Source organism: Anabrus simplex, chromosome 1, assembly GCF_040414725.1.
Source record: "Anabrus simplex isolate iqAnaSimp1 chromosome 1, ASM4041472v1, whole genome shotgun sequence".
Taxonomy (NCBI): Eukaryota; Metazoa; Arthropoda; class Insecta; order Orthoptera; family Tettigoniidae; genus Anabrus; species Anabrus simplex.
In genome coordinates, this window is record NC_090265.1 from 954,615,588 (window position 1) to 954,634,831 (window position 19,244).

General features: G+C 40.6%; 1 protein-coding gene across 1 annotated transcript in view; it reads left to right on the top strand.

Annotated features, from left to right (window-relative positions):
• Positions 1-18,339, top strand: part of LOC136857617 (hemolymph lipopolysaccharide-binding protein) — a 33,905-nt gene extending 15,566 nt beyond the window's left edge. The window contains exons 4-6 of the mRNA XM_067136406.2: positions 5,153-5,227; positions 12,009-12,248; positions 18,061-18,339. Of these exons, the coding sequence (XP_066992507.2) occupies positions 5,153-5,227; positions 12,009-12,248; positions 18,061-18,230 (485 nt within the window). The 3' untranslated portion in view covers positions 18,231-18,339. The remainder of the gene's footprint in view (positions 1-5,152; positions 5,228-12,008; positions 12,249-18,060) is intronic.
• The last annotated feature ends 905 nt before the right edge of the window (positions 18,340-19,244 follow it).

Genomic DNA, 19,244 nt, shown 5'->3' on the forward strand with positions numbered 1-19,244 from the left:
AGTCATATTAGTTATTTTCACTCCCAGAACGCATTAAAATTCGTCTTTTTTAAGGTTAGGGACACCCACTGCAATCTAAAGTGGAAAGAATTAACAAACCAGCCAGAAGCGTGCGAGCACGCGGGCCACAGTGCTAAAGTGCAAAGGCTTACGAATTTTCTTCCTAAATGTTACGTATGTGTGTCCGAATTCACTTGTTAAAATGTAATATCCTATTTGATCCTCAAGACGAACTCTATCAGCATTGAGAAAGATCTGGATCATGCATTTTATTTATCACATTTGATGATTTTGTTACATATTTTGGTATTTTCTTGTTTATTTTAATAAACATCTGTTCCTCTAAACTGCCGTCATGCCTCGCCTTGGATCATTTATAGCTATTAGTTGACCTCGTCTTGTCCATATTAGATACATGTTTCCCCATCAAATCCAGGGTGTAATTTTTAGGTCATTTTTCATAGTTCGAACTGAGCTCGCCTGGGAGCGGCGGACTAGTCTGGGACAGATTACCTTGATGGTAGAAACGGGGACAAAGCGAACTGAATGGGGTGAACCAGACGAATTTCAGTGTACTAGGATGAACGATAAATTAATGAATAATAATTTAATGCAAAACATAATTTCAACGCATAGAACCGTAAAAGGTGAGCCTCCGTGGTTCAGGCGGCAGCGCGCCGGCCTCTCACCGCTGGGTTCCATGGTTCAAATCCCGGTCACTGCATGTGATATTTGTGCTGGACAAAGCCGAGGCGGGACAGGTTTTTCTCCGGGCACTCCTGTTTTCCGTGTCATCTTTAATTCCAGCAACTCTCTCCAATATTATTTCATTTCATCTGTCACTCATTAATCATTGCTCCAGAGGAGTGCGACAGGCTTCGGCAGCCAGCATAATTTCTATCCTCGCAGCTAGATTGGAGCTTCATTCATTCCATTCCTGACCCGGTCGAAAGACTGGAAAAAGGCTGCAGATTTTCATTTTCAGAACCGTAAACGGAACTCTCGGTGTTGATTAGAAACTTCGTTGACAATTAAATGCTATAATATAAGAACAGGTAAAATCGATTTCTGCATGACCGTGGACGTTAGCGGGGCGTTATTAGTCATGTCTTCGAAGGTGCTGATGCTACTACAATATTATTATGCATTTAATTCAGTCCTTCATGACCTGCATTAATTCATACCATTGTAATTATAGTCACGTCCGATTCCCTGGCTACATGGTCAGAGGGTCCCGGGCTCGATTCCTGGCACATTTGGGTATTTTAATCGGGTGTGGTTAATCCCACCGACTCGAGGACTGGGTGTTTGTATTTATACCAATATTTTTCTCTTTATCGACACACAACACATTACACTAGCAGCTGTCATAGAAACATGCCACAATGAATACATCTCTCCACATAGGGTTGGCATCAGTAAGATAACAGCCGTAAAGCAGGTTCAGGTCCACATGTGAGACACAATTTGTATAGATGACCCCAGCACCTTGCGAGAAAAACGGCAAAGGCGTCTTCGAATACCGTAAAAGTAGTTCGTGGGACATAAAATCATCAGCATTAATAATTTAAAATGTAGACAAAGAAGTAACTTTGATCACTTATCATATTCAACGTGCACAAATTATCGTGATACAATATGTGCAGTCAGACGCCTGGCGTTCAGGTCACGTGTTAACACTCATTATCTGGTGTACATGTTCTCAATTGGCTAATGCGCAGCATTTTCTTTATCATCAGACGTCACTGGCGCATCCGAAAGAAATCCCTTCCGAAGGACACCGCATAACACAGTCATCTTTAAACGCTCCGGTAGTTTTCGTCCAAGTGATTTAATCTTCGTATAAGCATCGTGCTTCTCATTTATTTCGTCTTGCCTCTCCATAGAGTAACAACTCATTCGCGTTAACATCATCTTACGTATGGCTATTTGCTAGAGCACTGCGCGGATATACAAAATAGTATCTGCATCCGGACGTCCTTCATCCGCACCCTCATCCGCGAATAGTTATCCTAATCCGCAAATTGTTATCCGCGGATATTGTAAATATTTAACTACAGTATTTTACACCCAAGGTATTGAATGATTCATCTGTTAACACAATACAATAGGCCTGAAACTTGGCCCTAGAATCCCTACATGTAGGGATTTTCTCTTGCGAACACTACCGACGTATTGACATTTGTTCCTTCCTTCCATTAATTGCGGGCAGGAGCCAGTTTGGTTTAGGTCAGATTTACGGCTTTATGGTCTCAAGGCTCTACATATCACCATTATCCCATAGCACTGTCAAGGGTTGCCTAATCACAAGCAAAAAATAAGAGTATACCTGATTGAAAATCAATAAATGTCATCATTTAGACATTATCAGCACTTCCATAAAGTTTGAATCCTCCAAGACACTAACTTCGCGGATATCCACGGATTTCTAGCTATTGCCTGTACTAGAACTATGACTGGAATGTATAAGTACTACTCTAGCTAGCCCTTTCTCATCCTTGCGACACCGAAAACTTACCATGTGTACGTGCGTGTAAAATGCACTGAGAGATTTGCCTTGCTGCAACGACCACAGCGAGTTAAATCATTTTTAATTTTCTTTTATTTAGTCAGTTTACCCTCGAGGTTTGGTTTGTCCCCCAGACTCGGTAGGGGATGACAGCTCTTCCGCCGCAAATCCAGTGTCCTAGTATGTGAGACATTCTGTCGAGGATAAACCTGGGAAGGAAGACCAGTAACTCTCCCAGGCGGCTTCAACTGCTGTGCTGAACCGAAGCCTTGTGGGGGATGGGAAAATTGGAAGAGATAGGCAAGGAAGAGGGAGAGGAAAAACCGTGGCCTTGATTTAGGTACCATCGAGGTATTTGCCTGGAGGAGAAGTAGGAAATCACGGAAAATCACTTCGAGGATTGCTGAGGTGAGAATCAAACACCCTTCAGTTGACCTCCCGATGCTGAAATACTTCTGATTCGGCTGGTAAGGATCTGTTACCTAAGTTCTCATATTGCGCGATGATCCTCAAAGAGTTCTAGTTCGTTATGAGATATGTACTGCGGGGCAGCATTTCTCCAACAACATCTTCACATAGCGATTTTAACAGGCGCAATGACGAAATGTTTCGAATAACGAATGACTCGGCCACTTTATTACAATCTAAGACCGAAAGCTGTGAGGAAACTGCAAAATAACAAACATGAGACACAAAACTTTATTCTCATTTCTCTTTTTAGCTGTAAGGTAAATCCGGGACAGATGCCTCCCCGGTAGAGATGCCGCATACACTGTAGCTAAAGGTTCCCATCGTGACAGCTAGATGGCAATGTGTGTGGTTTTTCAGTTTCTAAGGAAGAACTACTGTCTGCGAGTGTGACGAAATTTGCTCGTATATTACACCAATTATAGCCGATATCATGAGGCGAGTACATGTTTCCTCCTGACAAAGTTTTTGCGTGTGTTAATTTATTGTATATTAAATTGGCTTCAAATGCTTAAATCAGACGTTTTTAGTACAGTAGACGTCAGAAACAGAACTGTAGTTGAGAGTAAGCTCATTTTGGGCCATGATAGCCTTGAGGTATGAAAACAGGAGGTTGCGGCGTCTCTCCCTGATAGTTGGCCTTCGGGCTGAGCAGCGGTCGCTGTGCAGGCCAGAGCCATTTCAAGGGTGCTAAGTGCCGTGGGGTTTTATATAACACAGTAAAGAATCCATTGCACATGCACATTTATAGTAAATCGAAATTAAAGTATGAATTTAATGTTGTAAATTATCAGATAGATTTTTTCCATTGAATGATTATATTATGTGGATGTAATTGTCTTGTAGTACGCTCTAGTGTTCGGTTATATTAAAGTTGAAGAAATTGGCTTAAATTTGATTTTGTCATTAATTATTTTACTCGCGGCATCTCTCCCGAGCAAAGTCGGCATCTATACCGGGATCCAGGGAGAGACGCCGCAGATGCAACAATTCCTTTATTCACTCCTTTCTCCCATTTACTTTCAATTGCCAATATTTTGTTCATCCCTGATCAAATGTACATGTTTTCAAATTATGCTCGATGAATTTGCAGCAATTTTTAAAGTAAATATACCGAGATATAACAAAAGACATAAAAAGTGCGGCAACTCTCCCGGAATTACCCTATTACCTAACATCTCGAAGGTTGTGGGTATCGGTTCATCTTCTCAAGTGTCGAGCAGATATTGCTAGAATGAACGAAGAACAGGTGCGTAGTTTAGCGGAAAAAATGTGTATTTAGAAATGTCTAACAGGCTAACCGGACGTCCTATGCTTTGTGCTGGATAATTTATTTCTAGATTACCTATCGCTCAGTACGCATTCCACGTCAGTGACCTCACCATGGCTCTGTTCTATTTCTTTCATCCTCAGTATGTTTACGTCTTCTAGGAGTTTTGAATTACTGAGAGATATTCTAAAAAATTTGTAATCAGTTCTTCCAATGTTGAATTTTCAACAAATCCTTGTGTGATGATTACGACGTGTCAGGCATGTTGCATTCATTTTTCTTGCCAGACCTCATCTGATCATACAATATTTCCTAACATCGTCCTCTTACTGGATGACATTATCCCGGATGAATTATTGTGTTCCATCGTGTGCCGTTGAAATGGGTGGAATAACTTCTTATTTGTACGTAGGTTGTGCGTTATGTGCTAGAGCACGTTGAAGGGGCATTGAACAATTCTGGAAAGGACACGCAACGAACATTTTAAAAATTCTATGAGGTGTAGTTTTGAATGTATATTGCCAGTCAAAATTATTGTAAAAGTGCGGAGACGGCAACCCTCGTGATTAGCGCATGGCACATGTTCGGCCAAACAGTGACTCCAGTTCTCTCACTTATCCGTTTTGTATAGCAGAGGAAGCCCGCAGATGACTCACACAGTGTAAAAGAGCGTTATCTTTCCCCGGACTGTTCAAAACACGGCCGCGTTTAGGTACTGGGTGGTGTTGTCAAGTTCATTATTTGTTTTCAATCTGCACTCCACGTAACAGTCTAAAAAAAAGGAATGAAGTTAGTATTGCTTTACACCCAGCATTCTCTTGACCTTGACGTGCTCTACCGTTTAATGGACACTCTGTATAATTAAATTTTGTTTTCATTGTGACAGATCATATTCTGTGTTACAGAAGAGACCATTAAAGAGCCAGAAGGTGTTCCTTGTCCAAAAGGTAGTGACATGAGCAAACCAGAAGGAGTGAAAGGTAACATTTCTTCTTTCTTGTTTATATTTCCTTGTCCTTCCTCTCTGTAACCTCTAGGGTAGTCGTCTACAAATATTTTACGTCGCAAAGCCCTTCGCTCTTTCCTTCTTCCTCCCTCCCACCTAACTACTAATTAGACTGAACAAAACGCCGAATCAGGAGAACTTCTGTTAATAATAATAATAATAATAATAATACTAATAATAATAATAATAATAATAATAATAATAATAATAATAATAATAATAATAATAATAATAATAATAATAATAATAATCATCATAATAGTAATAATAATAATAATAATAATAATAATAATAATAATAATAATAATAATAATAATAATAATAATAATAATGACTTGTGATAGCAGATGATGCTATTTAAAATATCTAAGGATGGTCTAAGCGCTTTATTAGAAACTCTGGCATGCTTTTCTTGGTATTTGACTTTTACTTTCAATTGTTACTCATGACAGGTTTACTCATTGATGTTTCGTCTGCACGTGTCTTTTAATTTTACTATCGTTATCTGAAATATCTATGCAAAGAACCCACTGTGGACATTTCTGATGTAAGTGAAACCTAGTTTTAGATGTCGTCTCCCTACATGTCAATTTAAAAAATCTAGCAGATGAGGAAGACGCTGTATTTAGTGATAGCAGGGAAGAAGATTGTTAAGGAAATATCGTATTCATTTGTTAAGGGAAACTTAATGTAATTTAATGTATTTCTTTGGTTTATTTGGTGACATAGAGGTGTATCTCAATAATTATTAACGTAATTAAGGACTTTTGTTTAGATAGCAGACTAAACATGTTTCGTAAAAATAGTATATCTCTTATAGTCTATGTGATGTTTTGGTTCTTGAAGAAATGAATTTGCTTTCATTTATATGAGGAGTGCCAACAATTTACAGTTTGGAGGAATGCACCAAATTAACACAAGTAATAGATCTTGTTGAGATGATCATAACATAGCAAGCTCAGGTCTGTAGATCGCACCATTACGCTATAAAAGCACAATGAAACAGCTTGAAATACAAGACGGTGAAGTATATAAATACCTAGGAATAAGAGTGAGAACAAACGCTTATTGGTTATTTGTCCTGTATCTCGATACGTTGAGCGGTAAAACATTGTAAGGTTACGACTTGAATGGTAGCAAAGAACGTGTCAACGCAGTTACGATGAAGCGAACGGTACACAAGGTCGGCAACCTCGTTGGGAGGGGAGGAGCAACCTGTGACGGAATGTTTACAATCCGGACATACACAAACCGCATAGGCATGACACATTTCACATCGAGGGAATATTTGGACATGATTTTAATTTACGGCGAAGTAGGGCAGAATGCTCCTACAGCTACGAAGATGTACACTAAACGATTTCCACAAAGGAGGGCTCCATATCGGTGTACGATCAATCAATTCATTGATATAAATTTAGGGCTGTCGCTCAGGTGGCAGATTCCCTATCAGTTGTTTACTTAGTCTTCTCTTAAATAAATTATTTCAAAAAAATGAAATCCATCAAACATTTCTCTCGATAAATTTATTCCAGTCCCTAACTCCTCTTCCTATAAGCGAGTATTTTCCCCCATTTGTCCTCTTGAATTCCAACATTATCTTCATTTTATGATCTTTCCTACATTAATACCAATCAGTTTACACAAATTTGCATTTAGGGCTGTCGTCCAGGTGGCAGTTTGCCAACCATTTCTTAAATTATGACAGTGACATTGGAAATTTATCCAGTACCTTCACTTTGGTAAATTATTCCAATCCCTAATTCATCCTCCTATGAAAGAAAATTTTTCCCAGTCTGTTCTTTTGTATTCCAATTTTATCATTATGAATTTCCTTACTTCAAAAATATCAACTTAGGCATATTCGTCTACTAACGTTATTCCATGCCATCCCTCTACTAACACCTCGGAACATACCGCTTAGTCGAGCAGCTCGTCTCCTCACTCCCAGGTCCTCCCAGCCCGAAGTTTACAACATTTTCGTAAAACTATATTGGTAGCCTCGTCCCGAGATTGCGCAGCGCTCTTGAGGCACTCCGCGATTGGAGGTGAGCTACATATACATACCAGCCTTCCTGCCAATCTTAAAATCCTTACAGAAGGGTATGATAATTGTACGTAGGACAGTAAGGACAGACTGTCCTTCGAAAATTATCAGAAGGCCGGGAACATTCGTACCGTCTGCAGCGTGCTCAGCACTTATCGGGGAGATATGTAACGCACATGGCCTTCTGTAAATGAGTCCATCATCAACCCGAAGACTTCATGATTCATATTTATTTCAGAGACGAGGCATTTGAATGACATCTATGTTAGCGAATGATCGCTAAGGCTGAATGTTCTAGGACTAGGGTACACAACCTCTCAGTGGAAGGGACGAAATGAAGTTCATCGGAGTGCATGTAATCTATGGTGTATCGCAGAGAAGTGGAAAGCTCCGGGAATGTGTCTGCTCAGGACATCATTCAAAACCACGAGGTATTGACGTGGGTTCAAGAGAATTTTCTCTGAAGGTACTGAGCACGTATTACCGCCAATGGTGGACACATCCAACACCATTATGCACCATTTCCTACGATCAGTCTGGTAGAGTGTCACTCGCTGAAAGGTACACAAGACCTTTGCTTTTGTGATCATAAGCCACTGGGCCACCATTCTTATGTGGAATAGAACCCATAGGACGTGGCATTTCCGTTCGTAAATCTCACATGCAATAGCCGGGAATCAAACCCAGACTGCCATGATGAGAAGCAAGCGGCGATGCCACTGGGAATGTTCCTATTGCACCTCATGTTATCCCGTTTTTACAGCGGGGTCGGTAATTGTAGGAGGCTTGGCAGAGTTTTACGGACGGATGCCCTTCTTGACACCAACCATTAGAGAAGAAATGCTTCGTGTTAACGTGGTGGTGGTGGATGTTGGTGGTGGGGGTGGTAGGGGTGGTGAGTGTCGTGCCTTGTTGTGTGTTGCGTACAAGTGTTGGAGACGACAAGAATATCCGGTTCTGGATCCATAGGACTGCAGTTCTTAATGTAATATTTCGTGGCCCGGGCGGAAATCGGGCCTCAAGGACGTTTATAATTCCGAGGTATTTTCATGGGTATGATAAATAAATAAAATAATAATAACAAATCTCATAAACCTCATAAATAATAATAATTTTCAGGTCTTCTGATAATTAGAGATGTCGAGACTCCGAAGCATTTGCCTATTAATCTGTCTGTAAACCGAAAATAATATTGTGAAGCTGATCTTATGGCGATTTATTAAGAAACGCCCACCATCACAAAATAAGATCATTCATTGTCAAAGAGCTTCGTGGAAAAGGTTATACCTTTTACGGCGTGTGAACAAACGGGAGAACCAGAAGAATTGACATGATAGCCTTTAAACATGACAGCAAGAAAGGTTATATAATCGATCCCAGAGTAAGAATGGAGCATCACACAGGTCGGCCCCAGGAGGTTAACGTTAACGTTAAAGTTGAAAAGAGGAACGTCTGAACACCTACAGTCACTCCCATGAATATTCGGTCACTGTTAAAATCCGCGAAAAAGTGATGACAATAACGCAACCATGAGCAGGAAGTGAAACCAAGTGTGTCTAAGTAATGGAACTACATGTGGTTGCTTATGCCGAAGAGGAATCAGGGAGCATTGATTTACATTATGCTGTAAAAGAAAGGATATTGTTCACATGGATGAAATGACACGCCTCAAAAATATTCGGTCACCCGGAAAGGACAGGATTGCCGTTGTATTCATTGACAGAGACAGGGCAGATAGCGTTGCAGAACTTTCAGTTGAGAAATGCGGTGCCGCAAGACACACCGTGCCGAAGTCATTCGCTGTAGTGTTGCGGACAGGTATCAAATAGGGTGCAAAAGACAACACAATACCACGTTTGAAGAACGCCAGCTCATGATATTCAATCATGCTCAAGGTAAATCGCATAGAAAGATATCGCAGATGCTTAACATAGCAGAATAATAGTTGGAGATATAATCAGACGATTCAAAAATGAAGACAGAATTGATTCGGTTCCTCACACAGGCAGACCAAGAAGGCTGACAGAACGACAGGACCGGTTTGTGCTTCGGAATGGGAAACGAAATCCAAAAATTAGTGCTCAGAAAGTGGTAGCAGCTGTCTTAGAGGAGTGTAGAAAGAAAGTGAGTACTGCAATCGTGCGAAGAGTACTGAGAAGGAATGAGTTACTTGGGAGAAGAGCTAGGAGGAAACCATTCATTAGCGCGGTATATGAAAAGAAGTGGTTAGAGTTCGCAAAACCTACGTAACCAAACCCAGTGCTTGGTGGGAGGATGTGTTATTTGTTGATGAGTCAAAGTTCAACGTGTTTGGGTCCGATGGAAAGCAATTTGTGTGGCGGAAACGTCACGAGGTACTGAAAACAAGCAATTTACGAGCAACGGTAAAACATGGTGAAGGAAGTGCAATGGTGTGGGGATGTGTTGCATCGAACAGGATTGGCGCACTGAGTTTCACTGAACGTATTTTGACAAAAGAGGGCTATTTGGCTATCCTCAAAAACAATTTGCGATAATCTGCGGAACGACTTTGGTATACAGCATACTTTCAAATTCTACCAAGATAACGACCCCAAGCACAAGTCGTAACTTGTCAGGGAGTGGCTGCACTACAACTGCCCGGAGGTGTTGGAGACTCCACCACAATCACCCGATCTGAACCCCATCGAGAATGTGTGCAGTCAAATGAAGGGAGCTCTGCAATTCCGGCCGACATGTTCCCTCACAGACTTGAAGAGGAGACTGCTACAAGAATGGGCGGCATTAAGCCCTGATTATATCAAGAAAGTTATCGCCAGTATGCCGAATCGACTGGAAGAGGTCATAAAACATGAATGTGGACCTACAAAGTACTGAATGTGTAACAGGGTTGTGAATTATGCGAGTTTATGTTGCTTTTTTGTACAGTGGCCGAATATTTTTGAGGCGGCACTGGAATTATTGCTTATATTTAAATGTACGACAGGTGGCGTACTAATGACTGCCAGAAGAGTTTGACTTACATCACAATGTGTCTATAACGTTGTATTATATTTTCCTGCATGCTTCGTTGTATTATACATTATCTTTATAGTGTAAGAATAATTATCCAATAAAAGTGTATCAAGAATCAGAGTGAGCGAATATTTATGGGAGTAACTGTACAATAGAAATTTTCAGGGGAAAATATCATTTAGAAAAGCTGGAAGTATTGAGTTAATTGGAAGGGAAGGTGCCACTATAAGTAGGTTTTTTATAAATTTCTGGAATAAATTCGTATTACAGAAGTCCAGACTCAATATTTTGGTAATCGCCACTTTGCGAGGATCCTTATCAATTTTAAACGGCCGTAGCCGTGTTGAAACACCGGATCCCGTGAGATCTCCGAAGTTAAACAACATTGGGCGTGGTCAGGGGTTGGATGGGTTGCCACGCGCTGTTGGTAGGGGGTAAGGGAATGGAAGAGCGGAAAGGAACTGGCCACCCTACTGCACGTAAACTCCGGCTCAGGAATACCTCTGCGGAGGTTGGGACCTGCCTTAGGGCAGAATAACCCTTACCATACCTTATCAATTTTAATATCATATTTGTACCCACAGCAGTTTTCTTTATATTCGCTCTAAGTCCTAATGCATTGGTATTTACTGTTTTATATTTCCAGAGGTTTAATGCTGTAGACTGTATATTGTGCTATTAATTGTTCAATTTTATGATGTGGTTAAACTTTGTCCTTGCGGCAATCCAGAATGTCTGGAAAGTCGTGAGTTCCTCAATAAAAAACAAAATTTTAAAAATATTCATCTGAAACACAGTCAGGAAACTTCCTCTATATGTATTAGACAACATACACTGTATCAAACCGACATACCAGTGATAGTTTGAGACACTCCCACGTTTTAGGCGCCTGTTCCAACGTTGAACAGTAGCTTGACAACGAAGGACTCTTCCGAAACATCAGGAACGGCTTGATCGGTAGTAAGTCTCTTACACTAAGGGGATTTTTTCAGCAGACCAAAGAAGTGACAGTTGCAAGTAGAGAGAGTTTGACAGTAAGGCGGGTGATCTATAAGACCCCAGTAAAATCCACGCCATTTGTCCATTGCTGCGTTGCTGGCGAACTGACGGATGTACCGTGGAGCACAAGAGCACTTAGCGACAGTTTTCCCGGTCAAACCATTTTCTTTGCACAAGAACTGAATCATCCCACAATGTATTCCATTGTATTTCCATTAAACACGAGTGTTGCTTCAACATTTTCCCCGGACGCGTGTCTCAGGCTGAACACGTTCTGATCCATTAATACAGACACCAAACTATGCAGTTCTGTCAGTTATTTTCAATGTTGTTCGGCTCCATGGCTAAATGGTTAGGGTACTGGCCTTTGGCCACAGGAGTTCCGGGATCGATTCCCGACAGGGTCGGGAATTTTAACCATAATTGGTTAATTCCCCTGGCACGGTGACTGGATGTATGTGTCGTCTTCATCATCATTTCATCCTCATCCCGACGCTCAGGCCGCCTACGGGCCTCAAATCAAAAGACCTGCAGCTGGCGAGCCGAAGTCCTCCCACACATCCCAGCACTAAAACCCATACGCCATTTCATTTTATTTGCAATGTTGCCAGATCTGTCCGTATTTCAGTTGATCAAAACTTATATGACCATAAAGAACTTTATTTATGAAAGAAAATAATACCATGTACGACATTAACTAGGTGTTCTGTTCTAGGCCCGCCTGCTGGTTACAACGAAACAGACGGCATCAACCACTACAAATTTTATCCGGTGATAAAGACTTGGGACGATGCTAATGAAACATGCACCGGTGAAGGAGCACATCTGATTGTGTTTAACTCAGACAACGAAGTAAAATTTTTCAAGAATATGCTTTCAAACAGCGGGTACAAACGTACTGTTCATATTGGAGTCACCGATAAAGAAGTTGAAGGGCAGTTTGTTTCCATCCTTGGTAAGATTATTATACAGTACTGTACAAGTGTCTCGCAATGTTGAAGAAAAATGAGGTAAATGCTAACTATTGGTTTACATGACGTAATGTGCACATGGTAGACATTCCGTGTCCACCCTTCGTCCAGTTTCTTGATCTTTAACGGCCGGATGCCCTTCCTGACACCAACCTCATTTGAGGATCTAATCAATAAGAATGATAGTGAATGTAATCGGGTAAGAAGGCGTAAGGAATCGGCTCTGGCCTATGAATAGGAACTAGCTGGATGTGAAAATGGGAAATCATATATAAACATTCTCAGGACGGCGTGGCTCGAATCTACTCGTTCCCCAAATGAAGAGCTTGGCTCCATAGCCGTAGCGCGTTAACACGCGAGACCACTCCACTCTATACCATATGACTATGTGACTAATTGTATAAATACCAATAAATAATAATAAAATATCATAACGATATATATATATAAATAAAATACTTGAAATCAATTAAATTAATAAAAATAATTAATCGAAATGTCCGTAGTATGGGCGCCAGAGTTCACCAGAATGGATCCCTCGAATTTAGATAGAGCATGATAATTCTTTATCTCCCAGGGCGTGTACATTAAAGCTGCGTACTGGTACATCTGCTTCAGGCCTTACCTAACCTTCTGAAAACGACTAAATAGGTAGGAACTGCACCTAGGCTCATCAATAACTCCACTGATTCCAAAATAACTAACTATATTCTCAATAAAATCTGTGCTTGAGCGCCTCATCAGCACCCCAAAATATACATATAATACACACACAAATATTACTGGAAAACTCCATATTTACAATAATAACAACAACAACAATGAAAACAGTAAGGAAACGAATGCGGGAACTAAGCCACAATTTGTATTTAGTCCGTTGAACAATATACATATATGTAGATAAGAACCCTTCACTGTCTCTGTATCAACACGACTTGCCGATTCTCATAATCGGCAATTATTATATCACACAGATACTGTACCTCATAATACTGTGTTCACTGACTTTAACACTTGTTTTAAAGATATATACATTTGAGCAACACACGCTCGTCTTTCTTGAACATAAATTATGGGAAGTCTGAGATGTAGCACCTCCCAACTTTCAGAATATGTAATACCAGGCCGCCACAAGTGCTACAATACTTAGTGCGTAGGCACTCCACAGTTGTAGGTCACCCACGTTCCACAATAATAAGACTATGTTCCACATACGTTGGAACTCCTGTCCAGTATAGTGCAACAGTGTCACTCCAGTACCGTATATCTAGTTTCACTCCCGTATCGTGCGTCAGCACTACTTCATTCACGTACAGTGCCCTTCCCGCCGTTTGATCGCATGTTGAATAGACATCAACCTTCCCCTTTCTCTCAGAAAGATACGTCGAGATTGATCCTGCCAGACAATCATGAGTAGATCCTCTAGTCAAGACCGCGCCCTGAACTTCTTCTTGGTCCCAAGACAATAACAAACTCTGGGGTGTTTCACATGAGTCATAGAACTTTCCGACTACAACAACAAGTCCATCTCATCAAACACTGGGATATACACATGACTCATCCAAATTTTCAAAGTTCAATATAGCAATATTTTCCCAGCCGTTGTACAAACCAAATTACTCATACCACAAACTGAGACCTCCCAGCTTACAAATATTAATGACAAAATATACAACTGAAATACAGATGAAAAATATTTAAAAAAATCGAATACTGACAATAATATTTCACTCCTACATATAGTGCGAGGGTGTGATATATGTACTATCACAACCAATATTACTTAAAAATTATAGAACCTTCGATTTGTGAATTCTCTATCATCTCCGGAGGGTATTTGAGTAGATTATAAGTTGAAACTTCTCTAATTTAGTATAACCTAAACACGACACAATATTCCGGTTCATACTGTACATTCAGTATTAAGGATGATGTAGTTGAGTCATCAGGCAATAGATTGGTTTGATACAGCTCTCCTCGCCACCCTGTCCTGTGCTAACCTTTTCATTTCTACATAACTACTACATCCAGATCTGCTCTAATCTGTTTGTCATATTCGTACCTAGGTTTACTCCTACCATTCTTACCACCTACACTTCCCTAAAAAAACTGTTCAAGTCCTGGATGTCTTAACATGTGTCCTATCAGTTTATCACTTCTTGTAGTTATTTTAGCCAAATCAATCTTCTGTCACCAACTCAATTCAGAATCCCTTCATTCGTGATTCGACCTACCCACCTTACCTTCAGCATTCCTCTGTAACACCACATTTCAAAAGATTAAATTCTCTTTCTGAGTTAGTTACCGTTTCCATACAATACCACGCTCCAGACAAAAGTCTTCAGAGAAACATCTTTCTAATTCCTATATCAATGTTCGTGGTGAGCAAATTTCTTTTCTTAAGAAAGGCATTCCTTGCTTGTTTGCATTGTTTGTTCTCCTTACTTCTGCCATCGTTAGTTGTTTTACTACCCAAGTAAAAATTTATCGTCTACTTCGTTTTAACTTAGTTTCCTAATGTAATATTCTCTGCATCACCTGCCTTTCTTCGACTGCACTGAATTTCTTTTGTTTTGCTCTTATATATTTTCATCTTGTAATTCTTCCCCATGACTGCCTTTATCATTAAGCAATTTCTCCGGATTTTTTGCACAGATAAAGTAACTAATCTCAGAGTTTTGATTTCCTTTCCTTGGATTGTGATTCCCTTTCCAAATTCCTCTTTGATTTCCTTTATCGCTTGTTCTGTGTAAACATTGGAAAGGAGATGGAACAAACTGCAGCCTTGCCTCTCTTCTTTCTGGACTGTTGCTTGTTTCTCAATGTCCTGGATTCTTTTCACCGCAGACTAGTTTTTGCACAGTTTTTAGATAATTCCCCTTTCTCTGCATCTAATCCCGATCACCTCCAGACTCAAATAGCTTGGTCCAATTAAAATTATCGAATGCCTTTTCTAGATCAACGAATGTAGATATGTAGGGAAATATCGTTAAAAAGTGTTTTACTTCTCACACGTCACCAGTTCTATACTTTCCAGTTTACAAAATACTCTTGGGACAGCATTTCAAATTGCAATACATAGCATGCACCTAATATTTTAAAGATGAGTAGTTCAAGAAAGTGAAATTATTCACCGAGATCAACAAACTCAATTGAATTATGAGTATTGAAATTTCCCAGAAAGTCAACGGAGTATCTTCATTAAATATTAATTTCATAAGGTGGGTTTCGAACCTAGTACACGGATAAGTGTAATGATTTCAGGCGGAACAATACGGCTAACAAGGGACACACTTTGACCTCGAACGCTTTATACAGCAGGAAAACATGCTGAGAATATAGATCGTTCATCACATGAAACAGTGGTCTGTGACTACAGTACGTGCTGTGTTCGATTGCCGGTTCGAGTGTACATATCTTGGCATCATGAGGAGAATTCCTTCCATGAATGTTGTCAAAATATTGGAGCCATAGTTCCGCCGTGCTGAATATAAAAACGCAATCGGTGTTCATGAATATGCTCTGTAGCATTATAATGCAGGATAATAATGGAGACGGCTGACTCCGTGGTGTAGGACTTGCGTGCCTACCTCTTATCCAGAGCCTCCGGGTTCGATTTCCGGCTAGGTTAGGAATTTATACCTGAATCTGAGGGCTGGTTCGATGTCCACTCAGCCTAAGTGATTACAATTAATTGTGAAGCTATCTGGTGGTGAGATGGCGGCCCTTGTCTAGAAATCCAAGAATAACTAACGAGAGGATTCGTCGTGCTGACCACACGACACCTCATAATCCACAGGCCTTCGGACTAAGCAGCGGTCGCTTTGTAGTCCATGGACCTTCTGGGAAGCTGCACCATGGAGTTTGATTTGGTTTGATAATGGAGATGACTCATAAACTCATGTCTTTACGCTGGATAGATATAGGAGAGGAAGACCCTTGCATCTGTTGCTGTTTACGTTCTCTTTTGTTAATACTTATTTTGTTAGGAGGGACTTATAATATCGTATTTTGTCACCCCTGATTTTCATGTTCATTCATAAGTGATACACTGGCAGTCATCCTGAGCCGAAGTATTGATTCCGTAGAGTAGCCATTTGTTTTCCTCTAGAGTAGTTTACCAGTTGCCCTCAAGACCGTACAACATCGTACCATTTTATCAAATACATTTACATTCTGTCCTTTGAGTAGAGTTATAGCATGACTCAGGCAGTTAGAGTCGTAAATTACTGTCTACGTTGAGCTCCTAGACTCGACCCTCAGATCTGAGAGTAGTTGGGGATTGTTTTGAGATGAGGTTGATAAACTTTTGTACATTTTGTAAATCCTGCGAAAAAAGTAGAACAGTCTACATTTTGAACACTAAGGGACAACGTAAAATCCTATTCCGCAATTACTACTGCATAAACGTCGTAGAATATTGTGAAATATACTGCACTGAAATATGAACTTCCACTGAAGTTTACTCTTCAAGCTTATTAGTCTCAATATTCCTAGCAGTAATGACTTTATTCGCCTCAGCAACATCTTATCCTGAAGAAGTGGTGGCAGTACTAAATGTTTCTTTTTTGTGGAGTTTTCGCCTTGCTCAGGAAACGTCAATTGATGTCATATTCGTTCCGCCTTAAGTTTGTTTTAATTCAGTTTCAAAACTTGCAGAGGCATTTTGGTAGAACTGTCGATGTTCTGCATTAATTTTCTTTTCAAATTATTATTAACTGTTTATCTCTTGACGACCGGGTATGGTTCGTGGTTTAGTTCTATTCATTTGATATTAACTGTCTCGTTTTTATTACATAACGTTCGTATCTTGTATCTTCACTTATTTACACATTTCATAGTCTTCATTTCATTTTATGCTGCATAATTCAATTTGAAAATATATTAGTTTATCACTAAGAACTTCTTCCCATTTATACTTAGTATCTCGGACACCTGCATGGCACACACTGAATGCTGCAATTTAGAGTCTGTTGTAGTTGAAGCCGAGGAGAGCGTTTATAAATTATATGTTTCACATACAATGCTTCCAACGTTCCATTGCTGCTTGGCAAGGGTTTGGAGTTAAAGTACCACTGGCGTTGTACCTTTCTAGAAATGACTCTTTATCTCATTACCCTCACACTATTTCTAGGAGATTTACACACACCCTTATCAGAGTATAGGGGCTGCCTGGCCAAGGCGGTAAAGGCTGTGCTCGGTTCGCCCGGAAGGACGTGGGTTCGAATCCCCGTCAGGAAGTCGTAAAATTTAAGAAACGAGATTTCCACTTCCGGAGGTGCATATGGCCCTGAGGTTCACTCAGCATACACCAGAAACGAATACCAGGTTAATTCCTAGGGGCAAAGACGGCCGGGCGTAGAGCCAACCACTCTACCCCATCAAGTGCCGAGGTTAACAATGGTGGAAGCCTTTACCTTCCATTCCTCCAAGGGCCTTCGTGGCCTGTATGGAGGTGACTTGGCTTTTGCTTATCAGAGTATAGAGATTGACCAATCAGACTTGTAAAAACGATTCGTGACCTAACATATAGGTCATTGGCCCTTAGAACGATTCAGAACGGTGAGTATCGAAATGGTGGGCTCTGAATCTATATATCAGTACAGTATAGTGTCAACGTTTTGGCTAAGGTGATTGAGCCGATGACCTAAATGTTAGACCTTTTGAAACAAGCATCAAACAAGACGAAGGAGATTTCTACTCCTGGCTCCTTCTGAAATTGAACACACTTTGCAATGCCACTTCCCATGTGAGTGATTTGCACACATACTGATGAGGATATTACGTCTTTTTCAGGTGATCCTGTATACATCTCATCCCTTACACAGTGGGCAAACGGTCAGCCTGAAGGAGAAGTATTCGAGAACTGCGTGGTCGCAGATTCCAGAGCTGACTTGTACAGTATCCGTTGTAACTCCAGTTCAGTAAAGAGGATTTTCATCTGCGAGTGGGAGAGTTCTCTCTAGAGTGACGTACAGGCATTGCCGGCTATGGTAAATCGATGTAATCAAAGCAAAAGTTCGGCTTGTTCTTCCCAATGCGTCAGTTCGAAGGGTAAACAGGTGTATTGACGTTGATGACTAGGTTATTTGAGGTTTAGATTTTGATCGTTTGTTTATCAGGAAAGGCACATGTACGAAGTCTTTGCCACTGTTTCTCTCAGCCGAAATATTAGTGTGACTGAGTACCGAAGATATACATTCCATGTAACGTGGTATTCTTGGGCCGGCCCAGCATTAACTCTCGACTGTTCCGCGTAAAGCGCCGCTGTTATTTGTGTGAGCTGCAAAGTGGAATAAGCGACGAACCCCCATCGAAATCCATAGGGAAATGCATCCGACTTTTGGGGACAAGTGTCTCGCTTCGAGAAGCATGCGGCAGTGGTGGTGGTGTGAGTTCACTAATGGCCAAGAAGACCTTAATGACAAGTAGCTCTCAGGGAAACCTCGCCCCTCGCTCACATCACCACGTGTTCGGTCAACTGAAAATGTTCCTAACAGCCCAGATGTTCGTCTCTGACGACGACGTGAAAACCGCTGTCTGGTGGTAGTTCTGCGCTCAACCGTCCAAATTCTACAACAGTGGCATCTCCAAAGTGGTGGTGCGATAATTGCCTGACCATGTGGATAAACAGTCAAACGTATTCAGAACACTGCCTGTACGTCTATTATTGTGGCCGCAAAACATACACTAGGAGCAAAGAATTCCCGATTTGCTCTCGTACCATTCGTTTAAAAAGATACCCGATAAATTACAAATCTCTGTCCTTTTATATATTTTATGCTCGACGATGCTTAAATATAAGATTATATGCCAGAAAACTGAATCTTAATGAGGCTGATTTTAGTTCAAGTTTCATTATGATACGGATTCTTCACCAATCAGAGTTCATATTTTCATTATGATATAACTGTTTGACCAATTAGGTAAGGATGGCAAAATCAAACATGTCGGACACACACATTAATATCAAAGCACCT